The sequence below is a fragment of the Marmota monax genome, unplaced genomic scaffold, assembly GCF_021218885.2.
Source record: "Marmota monax isolate L192 unplaced genomic scaffold, Marmota_monax_Labrador192_F-V1.1 WCK01_AAM20220418_F8-fsc00025, whole genome shotgun sequence".
Lineage (NCBI taxonomy): Eukaryota > Metazoa > Chordata > Mammalia > Rodentia > Sciuridae > Marmota > Marmota monax.
This window is the reverse complement of record NW_026691950.1, coordinates 10,986,560-11,006,996: the sequence shown is the minus strand read 5'-3', so window position 1 is coordinate 11,006,996 and position 20,437 is coordinate 10,986,560. Positions and strand designations below refer to the sequence as shown.

Here is a 20,437-nt window from a genome sequence, read left to right as displayed (position 1 = left end):
TTTTTCTAACTCCTCTATTCCCATTTTCTCTTAAGTCCATTCTAGTCTTTTAACTTTACCTTGAATGGCTGAAAGTGATCCCAGTCAGGATCACCAATGACCTTCACATATAAAAATCTAATAGTTATTCTCAATCTTCCTTTTCTTAATTTTTGGTAGTTGATCATTTCTTTTTAAAACACACCCTTTTCTTTGGGTTTTCTTCAATAGTCATTATTCTTTATTTGTCCCTTCTGAGTTCCTTTATTTTTCTAATCCACACAGGAATACCTCAAAGTTCTGTTCTCTTACTCTCTATTGATACTTCTGTTATGCTCAAATTCCATTTCATAGCTTCATTTACTACCGAACAGTGTTCATCTCAAGTTGATATCTCTAGCCAATACTCCTCCCCTGTACTCCAAACCCACATATCCGATTTCCCACTCACATTTTTATTTGTATGTTGAAAAAGCATCTCAGTTTTATTATGCCCTAAACTGAACTTTTAGTCGTCCCCTTCTGAAGTCACTCCTCCAGTAATCTTTTCTGTTTCCATAAAAAGGACTCCATTATTCCACTTGAGTAGGGCAAAAATCTTGTATTCATGCTTGATTTATTTTTCTCTAAAATCTATACATAATCCATCAAAATAGGCTACTGGTCTACTTTTTGAAATATAGCCAGTATTTGACTATTTCTCCCCACTATCATGTTAGTCCAAATCACAACTCTCTCTTGTTTTAATAACTGCTGTTAACTTCCCAACTGGACCATTTCCTCCCTTAATTACTCTATAGGATGTTCACAGTAAAGCAGCTCAACAGAAAATTAACACCTAAATAAGATTATCTAATTATTCCATTCAAAATCTGACAATGGCTTCCCATTTATTTCAATGACAGGAAAAGCCAAAGCTCTTATAATGGGATAAGGTCTTATATAATCTGACCTAAATTTAAATAATAAACAAAAAGCAATGTACAGAAAACCTGCTAATTATTTTTAAATAGTTAATTAAAACAGCAAACATCAACAGCATATTTTCTACGTACCACACACTGTTCTGAAATACTTTACATAAATGAATGCATTTAACATATACAGCTATGTAATGAAGGAAGTGCTATTATAGTATTTTATAGATTACGAAATCCAAGCCTAAAACGATGTGGGAGTTTGCCCAGAGACAAACAACTATTAAGTTTCAGACACAGAATTTGAACCCTTGAAGTATAACTCCATATTCCAAGCTCATAACACTATACTACAAATCATCAGCAACTGAATGAATGAAAATTGATTCCCTTAAAAAAAAAAAGAGGAAGATCTAAAGGAATACTATGAATTACAAAAATCAATATCCTTTAGCTATCATAAGTTCTTATCAATCTATGAGATTGCATTTAGTTTAAATAATCACATTTGAATGTGTCAATGACAATCCATAAAAATTTTGGACCACTTTCTGATATGTAATTTTGGCTAAAATAAAAAATCTGTACCTAAGGGTTAAACTATACGCTCCCATAAGGTTTCTTCCTGCATTAGTATATTATTAAGTATAATATTTTTTGACAATAAAAAATTATACAATTAAAAACAGAAAACTGTACAAAATAAATTTAAACAAGTAACACAAATAGTAAGTAACTTGGCTGAGAACTAGAAATTGCTGGGTTCCAGGCCCAGATTTCAGACACGTTTATCTAACCTAAGATTAAACTGCCAGCATCATCAAACTTCTCAAGCCTTAGCCTATCCTTTGCCCTTATCCTTGTAATGGAGAAACAGATAAACATTTGTCACAATTGAGTAAAAAGGACATTTTCCACGTTTGCAAGTTATATCTTGTACTTTGTGAACTAAAGGAACAAAATTAGGTACTGGCACTAAAATCAAAGAGGAAAAAAATGCTTTTAATTTGAAAGATGTCTAGAATGAAATTTCTACCACCTCTTTTACTAAGATCAGCAAAACCCTTAGATGTAGGAAGCCAAATATCTTTAAAAATAACATACACAGACAAGAGCAAGATCATTTTTATCACCTTTACTAAGATTACTATCTTTATATATACACATAACTTTATACTGTGCTTCATTTCTTGCTTACCCAGGTTTTCTTTTACTTCTTCCAGATGCAATAGCATCCAGAAGATATTTTCACAAAGAATTCATTTTGAACCACAAAGTTCCAGTTTTTGTTGGTAGAACACTGGGAAACTAACTTTATACTTAATATAGCACAAATTAAATATAAAAGACACCAATGCCTTACAATAATTGAGTTACAACTCTTCTACTAACCTGCTTGGTGGGAGTCCAGTCTTGAACAAAGATGGAGGAGAAGTAAACTCGGCTTTTGTAGATGGAAGTGCTGTTTCTTTCTCTGAATTTCCAGTTCTGCCCTGCTGTACCTTTAAACAAAAACATTCAAGAATATTAGCTTATTTATTTAATATAAAACACAAAATACTTAAGATGTTAAATTTATAACATTTATAAATTTATAAATGTTATATGAAGTTACATATAAAAATTTTTATGGCTGAATATTTATTAAAATTAACTTCTTTATTAGTCTTAAGTGAAAGGCATCAAAATGGATTATGGGATCAAAATGTTCCAACTACTAAAATATTAATTTTGTCACATAGATACTCAAGAAATTAAAACTCTTTGGAACTTTCACAAATTATTTCTGATATACAATAAATGAGTTCAAAATACTCAGTATAACTCCAGTTGTCAGAGTTCAAGAAAGGCCTTGAAGAATTTTTTCCATCTGTGTTCACTACCCTCATTCAAAACAATTAGTGGCCATTTTAGCCATTCTGACCATTTTCTATTTAGATTTGCTGCAACATAAATACAAATAATCTGCCCCTAATCCATACCATTTCTTCAATTTTCCCATCACACTCTCAGTACCACCATCTGCCAGTTCTATAGATCTAAAAACTTATCATCAATCTTCTGTCTCCTTCATACTTCTTCAGTCTCTATACTTATTTCCAAACCAGGTATCCATTTAGTCTATTATTTGTCTATTATTATTAAAGCATGTCTGCCCATGCTTTCTGCTTCCATCAGATCCTCTGAATATGGTCTAGTTATACTCCTCTAGACTTATGTCTATGCTCTTTTGCTTTTATCTCAACTTCTATCTTAAAATAATCATCAAATTATTAAATTTAATCAAAGTTGTCCTCCACTTAAATAACATCACAATATATCGCAGGCCCTAAATTCTATGGTCCTCTTTCCATCTAAATTCAGCATCACTGTCCTTTCCCAAAGGCAAAGATAAGAGAATCTCAGATATTTGACTCTTAATATATTTGAACCATTGATTTGATTCCAAAGGTCATTATGTGGAAAAAAAAATCTTGCTTTAAGCCATTACAGTTAGATCACTTATTAATTACATTAAATAGCACCCAACACGTCTATTTAAAATGTACTGATCCTAAGGAGATAAGGATCAACACTAAGGCAATGGAGACAGAAAAACTGAAGTAGAACTGACAGGCATGTGATAAGTAAAACTGACAGGATTTGGTGACTGGAAAACAGAACATAATTCATTCACCATTTATTAACCACAAAACACGTACTATATACCAGAAGCTGAGACATCAGAGAAAAATACAATGTATCCCAAACCTCAGGGAAAAACAGACCTCAAAATATGCAATATATAAATGCTATGAAAAATACAGACAAAAGATGCTATGGAAACAATTTAAAAAAATGCATTGCTCTGTCTAGGGATGTCAGGAATACTCAGACTTGACATTATAGTGCTAATGAACACAAATAATTTATATGCAACATCTGACTTGTCTAATTGAAATCTCGAAGATGCCTTGGCCAAAAAACTATTGATTTTCCCCAATCTGATCCTATCTGAGTCTTCCTCATATAAACAAATGGCTCTATCATCATACATTTCTATCATAAATTACTCAAGGAAAACAAACACCTAAGTATTAACTATATGTCAGTGTACAATATGTCAACTTAACCTTTACAACATATACAAAAATCCCACCATTTATTATAAAGCCCCCTCCACTTAAATAACATCACAGTATATCTTAGGCCCTAAATTCTATGGTCCTCTTTCCATCTAAATTCAGCATCACTGACCTTTCCCAAAGGAAAAGACAAAGAGAATCTTAGATATTTGACTCTAATATATTTGAACCACTGATTTGATTCCAAAGGTCATTATGTGAAAAAAAATCTTGCTTTTTTACAGTTAGATCACTTATTATACTAAACAGTGCCCAACATGTCTATTTGCCCCCAAAGTCAAACCCACCAATATAATCTCAGCCATTCTGCTACATGAACTTGTCTCACCACTTTTACCTCTCTAAAATCCATCCTCCATACACAGCCAAAGCAATCTATTAAAATATAAGTTTAAATCAACTAATGTCTCTTCACTGCTCAGAACTGTCCAAGTTTCCTATTGCAACTAGGAGGGAAAAAATCAATGTCTTGGCAGCCTACAAGGACTACTTGGCATGGGCCCTGTTTACTACTCTGACATTGTTTTCCTCTATTCTTCCCCAACTGATCTTTACTATGTCCAATCATATGGTCTTTTTTTCTTGTCCTTTTTAACATATAAGCTACTAATTTGTCAGGCTTTTTTTTTTTTTTAATGTTTCTAATTGTAGCTGAATACAATACTTTTATTTATTTTTTTATGTGGTGCTGAGGATGGAACCCAGTGCCTTACACATGCTAGGCAAGTGCTCTACCACTGAGCTACAACCCCAGCCTCCCAGGGTTTTTATACTACATGTCCCTTCTGTTTGGAATGCTCTGTCTATAGAACTCATGGATTTCTCCTTCTAATCAAGAATAGTAGCCTCCCTATCTCGGATCTTTGGTTTCACTTTCTGTATTTTCATTTACCACTTGTCAAAAGCAGACCAAAAATATTAAATGAAAAATTCCAAAATAAACAATTTGTAAGTTAAACAGTGCAATGACAGTAGCATAATAAAATTCTGAACATTCTAACTTCATCCCACATAGGATATGAATAATCCCTTTGTCTAGTACATCCTGTCTGTGCTACCTGTACATTAAACATTTAGCTGTCTGGAACACTGGAAAGACTTTGGTGGTATCATAGTTCTTGTGTTCCTAACCCTTATTTTACTCAATAATAGTCCCCCAAAACAAGCGTAGTGATACTGGCAATTTGGATATGCAAAGAGAAGCTGTAAAGTGCTTCCATTAAATGAAAAGGTAAATGTTCTAGATTCAGTAAGCAAAGAAAAAACAAGTATTCTGAAGTTACTAAGATCTACAATATAGTAAGATATTTTGAGAGAGGCCATTCACATAATTTTTATTACAATATATTGCTATAATCATTCTATTTTATTATTGTTTAGCTCTTCCTAATTCACACATTAAACATTATCCTGGGTATGTATGGAAACTTTTATAATACCCAAAAGGTCTTGCAATGTGTTCCTTCAGATATAGGAGGATTCCTGTCTTATTCAATTAGCTCGTTAAGAGTGGCCTTCCCTAACCACTCCCAATCATTTTTTTTCCCATAATTTCTTACTAGTATCATTATCTGAAAGTATCTTGTTTTGTTTATGATTACTGTCTATTGCCAGTTTACAGGATCTCTGAAGACATGGACTATGTATAACAAATCTGTATCTAAAGTAACTAGAGATCAGTATCTGGTGTTCAATAAGAACTCTAATAAATGTTTGACTCTGGGGCTTAGTTTAAATATCACTTCCTCAAATTCCTTCAAAAGATATGGAGTTTATAACCAATGTAATTTTGGCTGGGTGACTTCAGAGTATGAGGCAGAAAATCACAAGTTCAAGACCACCCGGAGCAACTTACTCAGATCTTGGCTCAAAATAAACAAAGGGCTGGGGAGGTAGTTCATTTAAAATCTATACACCAGAAAAGTTAAATATTCACCCAAATGATGCTACCCAAGAACCAAAGTTTGGGAATTATTTTTTGAATGTTTTTTTAGTCCGTTACAGCATTTTTATAAAAGTTTAATATGAACAATATTTTAAAAAAGAAACCTAGAAAACAGTGATATACTCAAATAGTAGATTATGCAAAAAATTATAACTATCAAAAAATTTTATCATGTACAATAAAATGAATGAGAAGTTATACTCCATGTATGATGTATCAAAATGCTTTCTACCATTATGTATAACTAATTAGAACTAAAAAAAATTTTAATTTTTTTCCTATAACCTAGGAAAACATTTACCAAATAATGTTAGGGTGAATAAAGGAAAAGGGCAAAGCCATAAATAATCACAATTTGTTTCAATCCACAAGAACAAAACATTTGGGACAGCAATGACATTTAAGACTTTGAAAAAAGATGAGGAAAATAGTAACTGAGCAGAACAGAAAGCTGAATGCTGAGTTGCTAAGAGAAAGCAAAGACATCCTGATCAGACATGGCAGGACCCAAAAGGCTCAGAAACTGACAACTCCAGCTCCCAGAAGATCTGAATCAGCCAGGCACATATCCTCTAGGCACAATACTGGAATGCCTTCTCTGAAAAGTCATATTATCACAAAAATAAGGGGGGGGGGGGGGAGAGCAAACAATCTAAAGATACTAACATGAAAAAAACTTAATCCTACAGGAACTTCCAGTTGACTTTTAGCAGCCCACTCTTAAACAAGCGAATGGCCAACAATCAATAAACATTTGAGAAAAGTCAAAGTCAGAAGTCAATAATAACATCAAAAACCAACTTGAAGAAAACAAACTATTCAGGAAAAAAAATAAATAAATAACACAAGCATAAGCATAATCATTAGTATTCGTGGGGGGAGGGGACACTGCATTACTACAAAAACAATGGGATGCAAACATAATACCAAGTTTCTTGGGAATAAAATATATCACAGCAGGCTTCCATCTGTAAGAGCCATAAGAGCCAGCCCCTATGATTTTTTTTCTGTTTTTAAAAGTCTACCATAAAAGAAATGAAAAAGTACCCGGAAGCTGAGTTTATAACAAGTCTCATTTCTATTAGAAGAAAAAAAGCACCACTGCAAACAATCGAGGTAATTAAGACAACTTTTCTATCTCATCGTCATAATCAAGTATAACAAAATATTCAATGCCTAAGTAGACAACATTACCAAAAAGAACCTGATGACCCTTTAAAATATGATAGATCTTATCAAGTACTTTCAAAATATTTGCAACAGAACAAGAACCAAATACTTACCCATAGTAGGATGTAAATTTAAAATTTGATTCTCTATACAGAACTGTGCCCAACAGAGCAACTACATCTGCAGATATAGCACACGCATTGCATAAGGCAGTATTTTGGTAGACAGCGCTGCAGTCTCAAAAGGGGCAGAGTTCCATAGGCAGATCATAAGTTTCCTAAGTATTTTTGCCAGTCTAAAAGCCACTCCAAATCTTTATCACACTGACACCCAATGTTAAGAATCAAATATTAAGGGAAAGGAAGAAAAGACTACCCAACCGAATTTCAAGTATGAAAATATAATATTCACTTTTGAACTGGGTATGAGCCTACCATGGCATGGAGAAGCCAGAAGACAGACTTGATATCTAAAGTGGTAATATCATCCTTCAAGTTTCTCACATAAACCGACTCCTTTTAAGTATTAATTTTAAAAATCAATGGCTTTATCCCTTTTGTTGAGATCTTAGAGACTCTCAGATAATGTGTAAAACTCTTGAAAACACCTTGATCTACAAGAGACATCACACCAACAATTTCAGTGTCAAACAGATAGAAAAAAACCATAGCACTATTCTTACCTTTTTTTTTTTTTTTAAAGAAAATTAGGAAAAATAAGCCTAATTCTGCTTATAAAACTTAGAGCATGAGCTACAAAACAAAATGACAGCTTACCCTGTTACCATGAACTTTCACCTCCTATAAATAAACATGTGCTGTACTCAAAATAAAACCACAAAATACAGTGAAGAATAGTTTAACTTGGCATTTGTTAGTAATGACAGGCTATAAATTCACACGCTTGCAAAAGTGGAGATAAAACAACAATCAGCAAATTTGTAAGTCACCAGGAAGCTGAAGGTTTAGGAAAAAAGATAGCTATTTCTACTTTAAATTTGACCCTTCAATAGTGGTATGGAGCAGACTCAAGAACAAAAAATGAGAGCAACCAAGGATAATTTACTAAAATTCACCTTAAAAAGACTGAATCTGCCATCTTGGATCTCTGCACCTGGTGTAACTTCCATAGTACAGTCTTCGGCCTAAGTTAGATAACATATTCCCCATTAAGATACCACACAAATTTTAATTGATAGGCCATATAAAGACAAACTAGCTGTAGCTAGTTTGTGACTTGAAACTAAGAACAAAAATAATCATTAATAAGAAACTCTGAAAAGGAAGAGAAACAGGGAAGAGAATGAAAATTTTAAACTATCATGTAGCATTTAACCACCTTCATAGGGAAAATGTGACTTATTTGGGGAGTAAAAGTGGGACAGTAAAAAAGGTAGGCATATTCTGGAATATTTACTAATTACCGTAATTTTATTTGTAGTAGAAGTAACTGGTATAACTTCAAGTCCCATTCGTATCCTCTTTTGTTTTTCACAGTAAGCTTTCCAAGTATCTTCATTGAACCCATAATTAAAGTAATCAGAAAGATCAGCACCTAAAGAAAAAAAATATTTTTAGTGTGCAAATATTTAAATGCTATACAGCAGCAAAAATACAATGACCTGGGCTGGGATTCTAGCTCAGTGGTAAAGCATATGCTTTGCATGTGTGAAGCAAGGGGTTTGATCCTCAGCATCACATAAAATAAATAAAGGTATTGTGCCCATCTACAACTAAAAATATTTTTTTATAAAAAATACAATGAAGTACTAAAACATAAATTTTAATATTCTAGCAGTCTTACCACCCCTTCTATTCTACTAGTTCTCAAAATTACCACCATAAAACAAAAAGACTACAAAACATTTTGACCAAAATTATTTGGCATTATAATAAACATGCATGTCAACATTTACAGTTATGCTAGACCACAGGCAAATTTAATAATACAAGTCTTTATTACTCATCATTTGCTTAACACAATAAAAATAACCTTGAAAAAACAATAACCTAAGTTGATGCTCAAAAATACTTTACTGATAACATCAAACAATACATTTTTTGAAATCAACATAACACATAATAATCTCACCAGGTTTACGCCATGGTTTATCTTCAAAGGAATCCAAATCTACCTCCAAGAGTGGAACTCCATTAATGCTTCCAGGTGCATCAAGATCTACTCCTTTGACCTTTGTTCCTATTTCACAGAAATATAAAATGGTAAAGGAGCTACATTAGCAAGAACATGGGAGATACCATAGACCAACAGAAAACACTAGCACCTTTTTATACTCCTGGCACAAAAAAAATGGCAAAAGTTCCAAACAAACATTAGAATAATGTTCACCATAAAAAAAAAAAAAAAAAAAAAAAAAAATTAGATGACCTCAAGCTTTATGGTGTAACTATAAGATTAACTGGATGAAAAACTTTGGGACTTATTACTTATAAGGAATTACTATACTAATAGGAAGTAACATAACATAAATTTCCATTTTGAAATCACTGTTTTGTATAGCCTGGGAGTAAAGTTTTACTTTTGCTAAAAGTTGTAAAATAAATCAAAGAAAAAATAAATGACAACTATATAGTCAGGACAGCCTAAAATGTTTGCCATTTGGTCCTTTACAGAAAAAGTTTGCAAATGTGACTTACTTTCCTACTGATACAACTGCAAATATAAATTTTACCTGTAGTTCCATAAACTCTTCCCCCTGTCTTGATATTAAGATTTACAGGTGCTGTACCATAACTCCTAAAAAACAAAATAAAAACTATACTGAGAAACAAAGTACACATACCAATATTTAATGTGTTATGTACCCACATAAGCTGACAGACTCAAAACATTTTAGAAAACACTTTATAATAATTTAAAAATCTGTCACTTGCGTAAGAAAAGATACAGAAAAAATTTTCGTACATATCTGATTTGTTTCCATCTCAAAAGTTTCCCTGCCACTAAGTCGATATCCTATTGTTGCAAACTTTACCAGAAATTTGGCTGGGAAGCAAAGAATAGTTTATATGCCTTTGTTTAATTCTCTTATCTCCTAGTTTTATTTAACATATAGCAATTCTGATAGAGTGAAATTTCTCTACCTTGTTCCTAAAGCCAGTGGTCATAAGATAAATGAAAATAAAATAATAAAATAATTTAGTGCTTTCCACATTTTGTACTGTTGATAAAACCTCTTTCAAATGCTCACATATTTTGTCATAAAAATGAGTGCATTTATATGGAATTTTAAAATGAGTATGCCCCAGCATGTTGGCACATGCCTATAATCCCTGAGTCTCAGAAGGCTGAGGCAGGAGGATTTTACGTTTCAAGCCAACCACAGCAACTTAGCAAGGCAGTTAGGCAACCTAGTGAGACCTTGTCTCAAAAAATAAAAAGGGCTGGGGATGTGGCTCAGTGGTTAAGCACACTTGAATTCATTCCCTGGTACCATTAAAAAAAAAAAAAAAGACTGGGATAAAAGCAGAACAGGGTCTGCTGGTGGTGGTATGGTTAACGATTGAGAAGGAAAAAGGGGAAAATTTCTGGGATGCTTCTAACATTCCATATGTTGATCTGGGTTGAGGTTACATGAATGCATACATTTCAAAAAATTATTGAACAGCACCTCTTGAAATGTAGTCACATATGTGATATAAAAAGATTAACCCATATTCAAATACAAGTTCTATCAACTACTAGTTGTATAACTTTGGCCCAGTCTCTCAGACCCTATAAACCTTGTATAAAATTTATGTAAGGTAAGTTTACAATTTTTTCCTTTTCTATATAAAGCATGAAATGTATATAAGCAGAAATATCAAATATACCAACTAAAACAGACTTACATATAGTTGAGGAGGTTAAGGAAAAGGGAATAGAGGAGACTGTAGAGATTCATACTGAACAAAGATATCAGGAAGACTTCTTGTTATAGATAATATCTTAAATGATACATTTTTTCACATTGTATTCACCGTTTATTTAATTTGGTGCTCTTTCCCTCACAGGCTCAACCAAGTCGACTTGTGATGATTCATATCTTTTGATCTGCCTAATAATTATCTGCATCTTTGTCTCCAATTTACTAAATTTATGGAACTTGGGTTTAGTTACATTAGCAGTTTTATTTTTGGTTTTTATTTTTTAAAAAAAGTCCAAATGCAATAATATACACAAATAATTGTAGCTCCATTGATATAAATGCAAAAAAGCTTAAAGTAGCCCAAATTAAACCGTTACTCTCAAGCAATATTATCATTAACAATTAGCAATGTTTAATCTTCTTTAACTGATCAATTCATTTAATAAATGTTTACTGAGCATAAAAATAAACCCAATTGATTTTAGGTTAAAGAGGGAGAATGAGGAGCTAGATAAATGTGGTTTCAGTTTTCATGATGCTTACATTTCAACAATCTAAGTTCAGCACAGTAAAGGTAGCTTAGAAATATAATCATTTATGTACAGTATAATGTATAAAATTTCTAGTCAAAGACTAATGCACAAATATCAAGGATTGTCTTTAAACTATCCTCTAACAGGTCTGCTACAGGAAAAACATTTATAAGAGGTTTACCCATAAGTGTTCAATAAATGAACTTATAAATGAACTTCTTTGTTTACTACGTTTTACCTCTTAAAACATCACTTTTCTTTATTAAGCCACCAAGTCTTTAAATCATTATGTGCAAAGGAGCTTAGCTGTAGGGGAAATTGCACTTAAGCAAATCTATACATGTCCCTACTTCCACAAGTCTCAGGCTACACCAACTGCTGGATCCACTGGGCTTGCATTTTCTCAAGAATCTTCAAAGTTAATGTCATATAAGTGTGTTTCAACCTGATCCTTCCATATGTACTTAATTAACAACTCTAAAAACCTTTAAGTTACTGAGTCATTGGTCTCTAATTTACCCACAACCAACCAGTAAATCATGGTAATTCTCTTTATCACACTCAAATATACTTTGCTTTCCTATTCATCGCTATACTGTTGCTGCTGGCTTATCACCTCACCTGGACAAGTACATTAGCCAAGTTCTTATCAAATCCATCCCAACTACTGCTACTCAGATTTATCTTTTCACATTTTCTGCCTGCCTAAAAACCTTTACAGGCTTCACAAGGGCAGGGCAAAACTATCCTAATTCCTTCCAAAGGACATTTCAACCATCCCTTTCCTCAACCTTAGCTTCCAACCATATAGTTCCTCTAAGTCTACTTTGTTTATTTTATTAGCAGTGCCCTCTTTCTAAAACTTATCAAGAATCACTCAAGTAAGTTCAATTGTTACCTCTAGGATCATCTCTTCAAGACCTGTGGCTTTCAGCAACTCTCCTCTCAAAGCTTTCAAATCACTATTATGTGCTTATTTCAGCATTATGTTGCACTGAAAATATCTGCTTACTTATCTGTCTTCCTCCCTACTTCTAGAAAATTTAAAAAAAACCTATTAAATTTGTATTTCCATCACCAGTTAATAAATTTAGAAATCAAAAATTGTTGTTTCCTTACCTAAATAGGTAACTTTATCTTTAGGAAAGAAAATTTTTTATGGTGAATCTTCAACAAGAGTTTTTTTTTTTTTTTTGTATCATGATAGATAGAAAATGTAAAAACAATGGAATCAACCACTGATGGTTTAATGTTGGCACACTCTCTATATTACTTTACATAATGCCAACAAATTATTTTCCCTTACAAGATAAAGTATTCTAGTTTTTAGATTTATTTTAAACTTTATTTATATGTAGAATGAACTTGTAACAAAAACATGTTACCTTAAAAAATGCTTTTTTTACTTTCTACTTTGCTTTATTTCAGTATCTAGAGATATTTCCCTTGAAAACTGAAAGAAAGCCAGTAAGAAAATAATACTTTGTGCACTGAATTCTTAAAAGCAAATTTAAAAGGCAATTTGTGTTTAAGGGACAATACTAAACTGGTTTAAGTTTCATCTTATAATATTATATTTCCAGATACTAAAGTTAAGCAAACTGCACTCTTCATAAAGGTCTGTAACTTACTTTTGAAATGCATTAAAATAAGTGGACTAACAAATAGATAAAGGACAGAAACATGTATGACTTAATGTAAACATTGAAAAGTGTACATTGTACAATCTGGGTGATGGGTGAATGTTCAAAGGTCAATTCCTTCCTTCAGGTTTTTGAATATTTGAAAATTTTCATCATCAAATGTTGCAGGGGGAAAAAATCTAGAGACAGTGTCAATTTATTCAACAAACATCTACTGAATACTTACTATATATTAGGTAATGTGAGGAAAAGGAAAATCCATAGAACATAATTTCTACTCTAAATGAGTTGATTGTCTAAAAGTGATGAACATATACAAGCATAACTATTAATTCATGAAACTAAGAAGTACTATGAGGAATAAAGTTCTGATAAAGTACTATGAAAATATATGTACATTTAATATTTGCATGCAATTACTACTAAAAAAGAAAACTGATCACATTCATAATATTAAAAAAAAAACCTGCTACTCAGATTTATCTTACAAATACAAAACAAAAACTGCTACTCAGATTTAACTTACAAATAAGACAATACAACAAAATCTACAAAATATACAATGATTATCATAATGCAGATAGTAAAAACCTACTAGAACAAAGACCTACTAGTATTGTATTACAGTCCACCGGTAATTATTTACTTTCTCAAGTGGGAATGACTTTCCAGCATTAATATAAGCAGTTGAGTCTCTTCTCTACCCTGTTTCCTAAAAAGCTGCTAAGATTTTTAAACCAAATAGGTAGCTATTATCATAATGCAAAGCTATCTATGACAATTACTGAATTTCAACATTCAAGTTTCCTGAAAAGATTTTGTAAAAAATGGCTCTACTGAAGAAGTATTATAAAGTATATAGATAGATACAGATTCCAGATAAGGCTGCTTAATAAACTAAAGTAAAATTAATTTGGTTATTTTATGTGTCCAACGTACAAGCTTTAGTAATCATATTATGTAGACAATCTGAAAAACAAACAATACTGACTCTTAATTCTACCAGCGTAACTAAAAATCTCAATCTATACTTTAGAGCATTCTCTTTCAATCCTTTCATATTCCTTATGTGCTCAATGAGTCAGGAACAGTCATTTACTTGGTCCAGTTTGTGAAATATAATGGATAATTAATTTGAAAAATAATTACAAAAAACAAAAATACATTTGATTTTTTTATTTATATACGACAGCAGAATGCATTATAGTTCTTACTACACATTTAGAGCACAATTTTTCATATCTCTGGTTGTATACACAATATATTCACACCAACTCGTGTCTTCATACCTGTACTTTGGGTAATAATGATCATCATGTTCCACCATCATTAATAACCTCATGCCCCCTCCCTTCCCCTCCAACCTCTCTGCCCTATCTAGAGTTCGTCTATTCCTCCCATGCTCCAGCTCCCTATCCCACTATGTATCAGCCTCCTTACATCAAAGAAAACATTCAACATTTGGTTTTTTGGGATTGGCTAACTTCACTTAGCATTATCTTCTCCAACTCCATCCATTTACCTGCAAATGCCATGATTTCTCATACACTGCTGGTGGGACTGCAAAAATTAGTGCAGCTAATATGGAAAGCAGTATGGAGATTTCTTGGAAAATTGGAAATGGAACCACTATTTGACCCAGCTATCCCTCTCCTTGGTCTATACCCAAAGGACTTAAAAACAGCATACAGGGACACAGCCACATCAATGTTTAAGCAACAGAATTCACAATAGCTAAACTGTGGAACTAACCTAGATGCCCTTCAATAGATGAATGAATAAAAAAATGTGGCATATATACACAATGGAATATTACTCAGCAATAAAAGAATAAAATCATTTGATACAGTTTTTACTAGACAAAAAAAATTAAACCTAAATTAAGATTTGGATAAGTAATAATATGAAAGAATTAATGCCAAATTACAATTCAAAATTTTCCAATTATAGCCAACAAATTCACAGCATTCAAATTCTTTTATGAAAATACTTTAAATGCCATGAATCAAAACTACTGCTTCCATGTAACTAATTAACTTAATCTTTAGGAAAGAAATATCTTCACAGTAAAATTGTAACAAGAGTTCCTTCATATTACATTAAAATAGAAAATGTAAAACAGTGAAATCAACCATTGACAACTTGATATAATCACATATATCTTTGCTATACAGCTTTCACATAAATATTACCTAATTAAAAATAACTTACCCATACTGTGGCGCTCCTGTTTTAATATCTCCTATAGTGACATGAACATCATCCTCGTCATCATCACTGTCACTATCACTATCATCTTCTGTCTCAGTCACTTTCTATAATCAACATAAACATTTTAAAAGTACATTCAATAGTCTACAACAAAATTTTTTTTTATTTTACTATTTTTACTTGGTCTGTTTTAATAACTACAAATAAAACCATCCTGTTTGAGATATAGTTTTAGAGAAAAAAGTTACAAGCTTATAAAGCTGATATCTGTATTTCAACTCAGTTATAACTTTGGTGTTCTGTACAATAAAAGTCTTTTTTTCAGCATCACCTTCTCTTGGCAAATAACAACTCATTTTTGTTTTACTATTTATGACTGCCCTTCTTATAAAAAGAATCTAAGGCAAAATAAGAGATCCACAAAATTATTTTTTAAATGTATTTTCAAAAAAAAAATAATTTTTAGTTGTAGTTGGACACAATACCTTTATTTTGTTCATTTATTTTTATGTGATGCTGAGGATCGAACCCATGGCCTCACATGTGCTAGGCGAGCACTCTAGCTGAGCCACAACCCCAGCCCCTTAAAAAGTATTCTTAACAAAAATATGAATAAAAGGAAAATAATTTTAAGATTCAGTGTCAAGCTTAAAAAGTACCAAATAGTACAGGAGCAGCTGGATTACTCTTGGCATTCATTTATACCTAAAATGGCTCTTGCCTAAAGATGCTTGAGGTAACATCCTATTCTGCTGAGTTAAAGTGGGTCCACTTATAAAGGTTTTACTATGGCTCTAAAAGACTATTAAGTCCACAGTTACATAACAGTAAATAAGCATATCACCCAAGCAAAATATTAATATAATGTACAAATATTCATAAGACCTTCCAAAATACCAATTCGATAGGCATGAAGTCAGGGACCATCACATCTATGGAGAAGAAAAAAAAAAAGGCACTGCTAAAAACTCACAATAAACTTAGGTTGTGAGACTCAATGTTTGCTTTGAAAATCAAACTATGTGGCTCAGTGGTAAAGTGCATGGCTAGCATGTGTGCGGCCCTGAGTTCAATCCCCAGCACTGCCAAAAAGTAAAGTAATTGAGAGAAAAAAAAAATCAAATTATGATCTATTCAGGTAGTCTATTATTCATTTCTTTGAAAGCAATAACCATCAAGCCTTTTGCATGTTATTATTTCCTCTGAAGTCTCTTCCTACTATTTATTCTCCTCATTAACTCCTACATATACTTTTGATGGTACCAGATGAAGTAACAGATGCAAGGAGAGGCCAAATCACACAAGATACTGCACATTATGTTAAATGCTGGCTTTATTTTTAAGTCAATTGTGAAGTTACTGATAAAAATTGTAAACAGGAAAGTAAATGGATCTCAAAGCCTTATAATTATGTTACCGGTTTTGGTACGCCATTTTCAGCAGTTTCATCTTCTATTCCTGATGGAGGATTAGCGCTACAGATAAAATAAGTGCATGTCAGATACTGTTTTTCAAGTACAGAGAGATTATACTAACATACAGATAGATTATATTAATATTTTTACACAATGCCTGATAAGGTTTTCTAAATTAATGTCTCCAATGGATGATAAGAATAAGGATCATAAAATCTGTCTTATTCTGGGTTATTCTTAATATCTTGCATAAAACAGTACTCAGCAATTAAAGAGCTAGGTGTGTAGCTTAAAGTTTTGTCTAGCAATCATAAAGCCCTGGGTGTAATCCCTCATCACAACCACCAATAAGAAAAACAGAAGTAGGAAACGGAAATGCCTCGATAATTTGTTAATAAATTACAATTTGATGATGGGATATAATTTTTAGATTTTGAAAATATGCAGCACACTTAATCAACTTTCCTTATCATAAATCTTTATGGTACATTTCATGTGCAAGGTAATATCATAACTGCCAAGAGCTGTGTAATAATTTCTCCTTTTCCTTCGTGCCCATGAAATTCAGATTTGTGATACCTCTTAGTATCCAGTTAATATAACATATCTGCCTGGTTTCCTGTTTCATCAGTCTTATTGGATATGTCCTTTGTTATATAAAAGCCAAAATTCTAATATTAAAAAAAATTAATCTTCATGCAAGACAGTCCTCCAATGTGATATTATTAACAGCCCCATGCCTAGTCTTTTTATTTTTTTGTAGTTGGACACAATGCCTTTATTCTATTTATTTTTATGTAGTGCTGAAGATCAAACCCAGTGCCTCGCACATGCTAGGCCAGCACTCTACCCCTGAGCCCCAGCCCCAGCCCCAGCCCCAGCCCCTAGGCCTAGTCTTTTATATGGACAGTTAATACTTGAATTTGTCCTTTCACAACAAAAACTATATACAATGTAACAATAAAACACACTGTCAAGAGACTCAAGATGACCATTAACCAACAAATAACACTTTCAATACTCTGTAATTGAATAATTATGATTTCAACAGTGGAAACAAGCCACCACTTCACTTCATAGATAGGAAAACTAAAGCACAAAGCAGTGAAATGATCTGGTCTAAATCCCAGAAAAAATTAGTAGCATTTCTAAGACATTTCCATTATAATTCATTAGTATATCCACTTCCTGCTTAAATAAATTTCTAAATAGACATAAGTGTTACTTGTTTTTTTCTGGTGTATATAAGTGTGTGCATGCATGCACAGGAGAGAGAACACTCATTTGCTTTTTGTGTCACAAAACAGGATACTATATTCAGTCAAAACTTGGACAGATAAAACATAACAGAACCAGAGACAGTGTAATGTAATAGTTTAAGGGCAGACGCTTCAGCAATGAACCAGTCACAAAGAAGTGGGGGCAAACTGCAATAGCAGGGACCTAGGAAGAACAATGCAGTGATGTACCAAGCTAGATACTAGTTTTGGCAGAACTCCTTTCTTCGAGGGACTTCTCTCAGAAGTTTTAATTAACCACCACCATTAAAATGGTCAGGTCCCATCCCCAACAGGATGAATTAAATGCATTAGCTCTCCAAATGAAGTTTTAATAAAGAATATGAATAAATTATAATAGTGACACTAAGAGCAAGTAGGATTCTTTCAATAAATTTTATCAAGCTGTATACTAGAGAGTTAAAGTTCAAAAAGAAATTTTGAGAATTACAGCTAAGAACAAAAAACAATGGTATGAAGACTATATTTGATTACAGCTCTATACCCAGTAATCAACTAATTGCTTCCTTAAAGAAATATTTAATCACTTTCATAACTATATATTAATCCCAATTTTGTGGTTGGGAATAGGATTTGAAATTGAGCTGAATACATAAATTTCAAAACTAAATGATTAAATTTCACATAACAAATTGAATGAAATATAGGGGTATATTTGGGTGAGGAAAAACTGTAATTTCAGCTCTTCCTAAACTATTTCCACTTCCACTTCTTCCTTATTCTTTTTTTTTTTTGTTGTTATACAGCTTTACTGAGATATAATTCACATTTATCCACTTAAAGGGTATAATTATGAGTTTTAACGTATTCACAGTGCAATCATAACTATTTGACTCTAGAACATGTGCATGGACCTCCAAAAGAAATATTCTGTGTATCAGCAGTTGCTTTCCATTTTCCCCAAGCCTACAACTACTAATCTTCCTGTCTCTATGGATTTGCTAATTCTGAACAGTTCATATAAATGGAATCAGGTAACATGTTGTCCTTTGTGACTTTTTTTTTTTTTCACTTGCTATGTTTCACAGAAGTGAAATTTCTTCTGTGTTGTAACATATATCAATAGTTCATTTCTTTTCACTGTCACACACATTTAACCTATCATTTCATCAGTTTATGGATCCTTAGATTGTTTCCAATATTTGACTACAATGAATAAGGCTGATATTATGAACACTCACATGCATGTTTTTGTGTGGATGTATACTTTACCTTCTGAGTGGAAATGCTGGATCATTTGGTAACTCTTTGTTTCACTGAGGAAACCATTAGACTGTCAAAGTAACTGGACCATTTTATAATCTCATCAGAGGTATTTTAATAAGGAACAATGAGGATTCCTATTTTTTTACATCCTCACCAACACTTGTTTTATCTTTTTGTTTTATAGCCATCCTACTGGGTAGTTATTTCCTCGTATTTTTAAAATCCAAATATTCCTTAAGTGCTCTTTTTAAAACTATTCCCTCCATGATTTAGAGTACTAAGGTACTGTCAGAGTACAGTCAGCATAACCATGTACTTATATGAGGTGCTTTGAAATTTGGAGTAAATTTCTGTTCCCCATATATATTCTACAAATGTTATTTATACCTTCCTGATAATTTAACAAAGAAAATCAACCTTACCAAAAATTAGTCAATTCTATTTTGAAGTTAAATAAAACATTGAAATTTTTAAAAATATTATAAAAGCAATAATTTTCATAGTTTCTTTAAATGTTAAAGTATTTTCCTCAGTAGTGCAGTGATTATGCTGTGTACACCACTATTAAGCTCACTTAAAAGTTATTTAAAACGTATTCAAATCCCAACTTTAAAAACTATCCTAGCAAATAAGATGGAATTAGTGTAAGACTATGTCTTGAATATCCTCCAACCTTTAGTCCGAATGTTATAGTCAAGCCAATAATCATAACAACCTTGACAATTTGTTGATAGAACTACTTTAGCACACAGTCTGTACAAGCATCAGCAGGAAATTTCACTAACCTGGCATTTTCTTCTTCTGGCCTTTCAACTTCATTTTCGTCTACCAAATAAAATAAAATAAAATAAATAAATAAACCAAGCTTAAAGAAAGCAGTATTATGAAAATCTGAAGTGATCATCACAAGCACTAACCTAGGTCCTTTGCCAAATCACTGTGCACATGCACGTCCCATGGGCCTATAAGCATATCCAAAGTTAGATCACCTTATAATCACTAAACAAGATACGTCTTTTATGGAAAAAAAAAATCAGACTTTACTGCTATAAAAATAAGCTTAAGAGGTACTGAAGATTTCCAGATCTTCATAAAAGAAATTCCACACTTTCACATTTCAAAGTATT

The 20,437-nt window shown here is 32.3% G+C and overlaps 1 protein-coding gene across 16 annotated transcripts in view; it reads right to left on the bottom strand.

Moving 5' to 3' along the window:
- The window catches only part of Fip1l1 (factor interacting with PAPOLA and CPSF1), a 71,263-nt gene that overhangs the window by 49,552 nt on the left and 1,274 nt on the right, over positions 1-20,437 (bottom strand). For 4 of the 16 annotated variants that reach the window (XM_046461873.2, XM_046461437.2, XM_046461972.2 and 1 more), the window contains exons 2-10: positions 20,228-20,272; positions 20,096-20,135; positions 16,809-16,866; positions 15,392-15,495; positions 9,829-9,893; positions 9,228-9,335; positions 8,560-8,690; positions 8,212-8,280; positions 2,289-2,398 (exon numbers count right to left, since the gene is read on the bottom strand). In XM_046461873.2, the coding sequence (XP_046317829.1) occupies positions 2,289-2,398; positions 8,212-8,280; positions 8,560-8,690; positions 9,228-9,335; positions 9,829-9,893; positions 15,392-15,495; positions 16,809-16,866; positions 20,096-20,135; positions 20,228-20,272 (730 nt within the window). The remainder of the gene's footprint in view (positions 1-2,288; positions 2,399-8,211; positions 8,281-8,559; positions 8,691-9,227; positions 9,336-9,828; positions 9,894-15,391; positions 15,496-16,808; positions 16,867-20,095; positions 20,136-20,227; positions 20,273-20,437) is intronic. The other 12 variants (XM_046462114.2, XM_046461588.2, XM_046462224.2 and 9 more) reach the window with 3 other exon arrangements.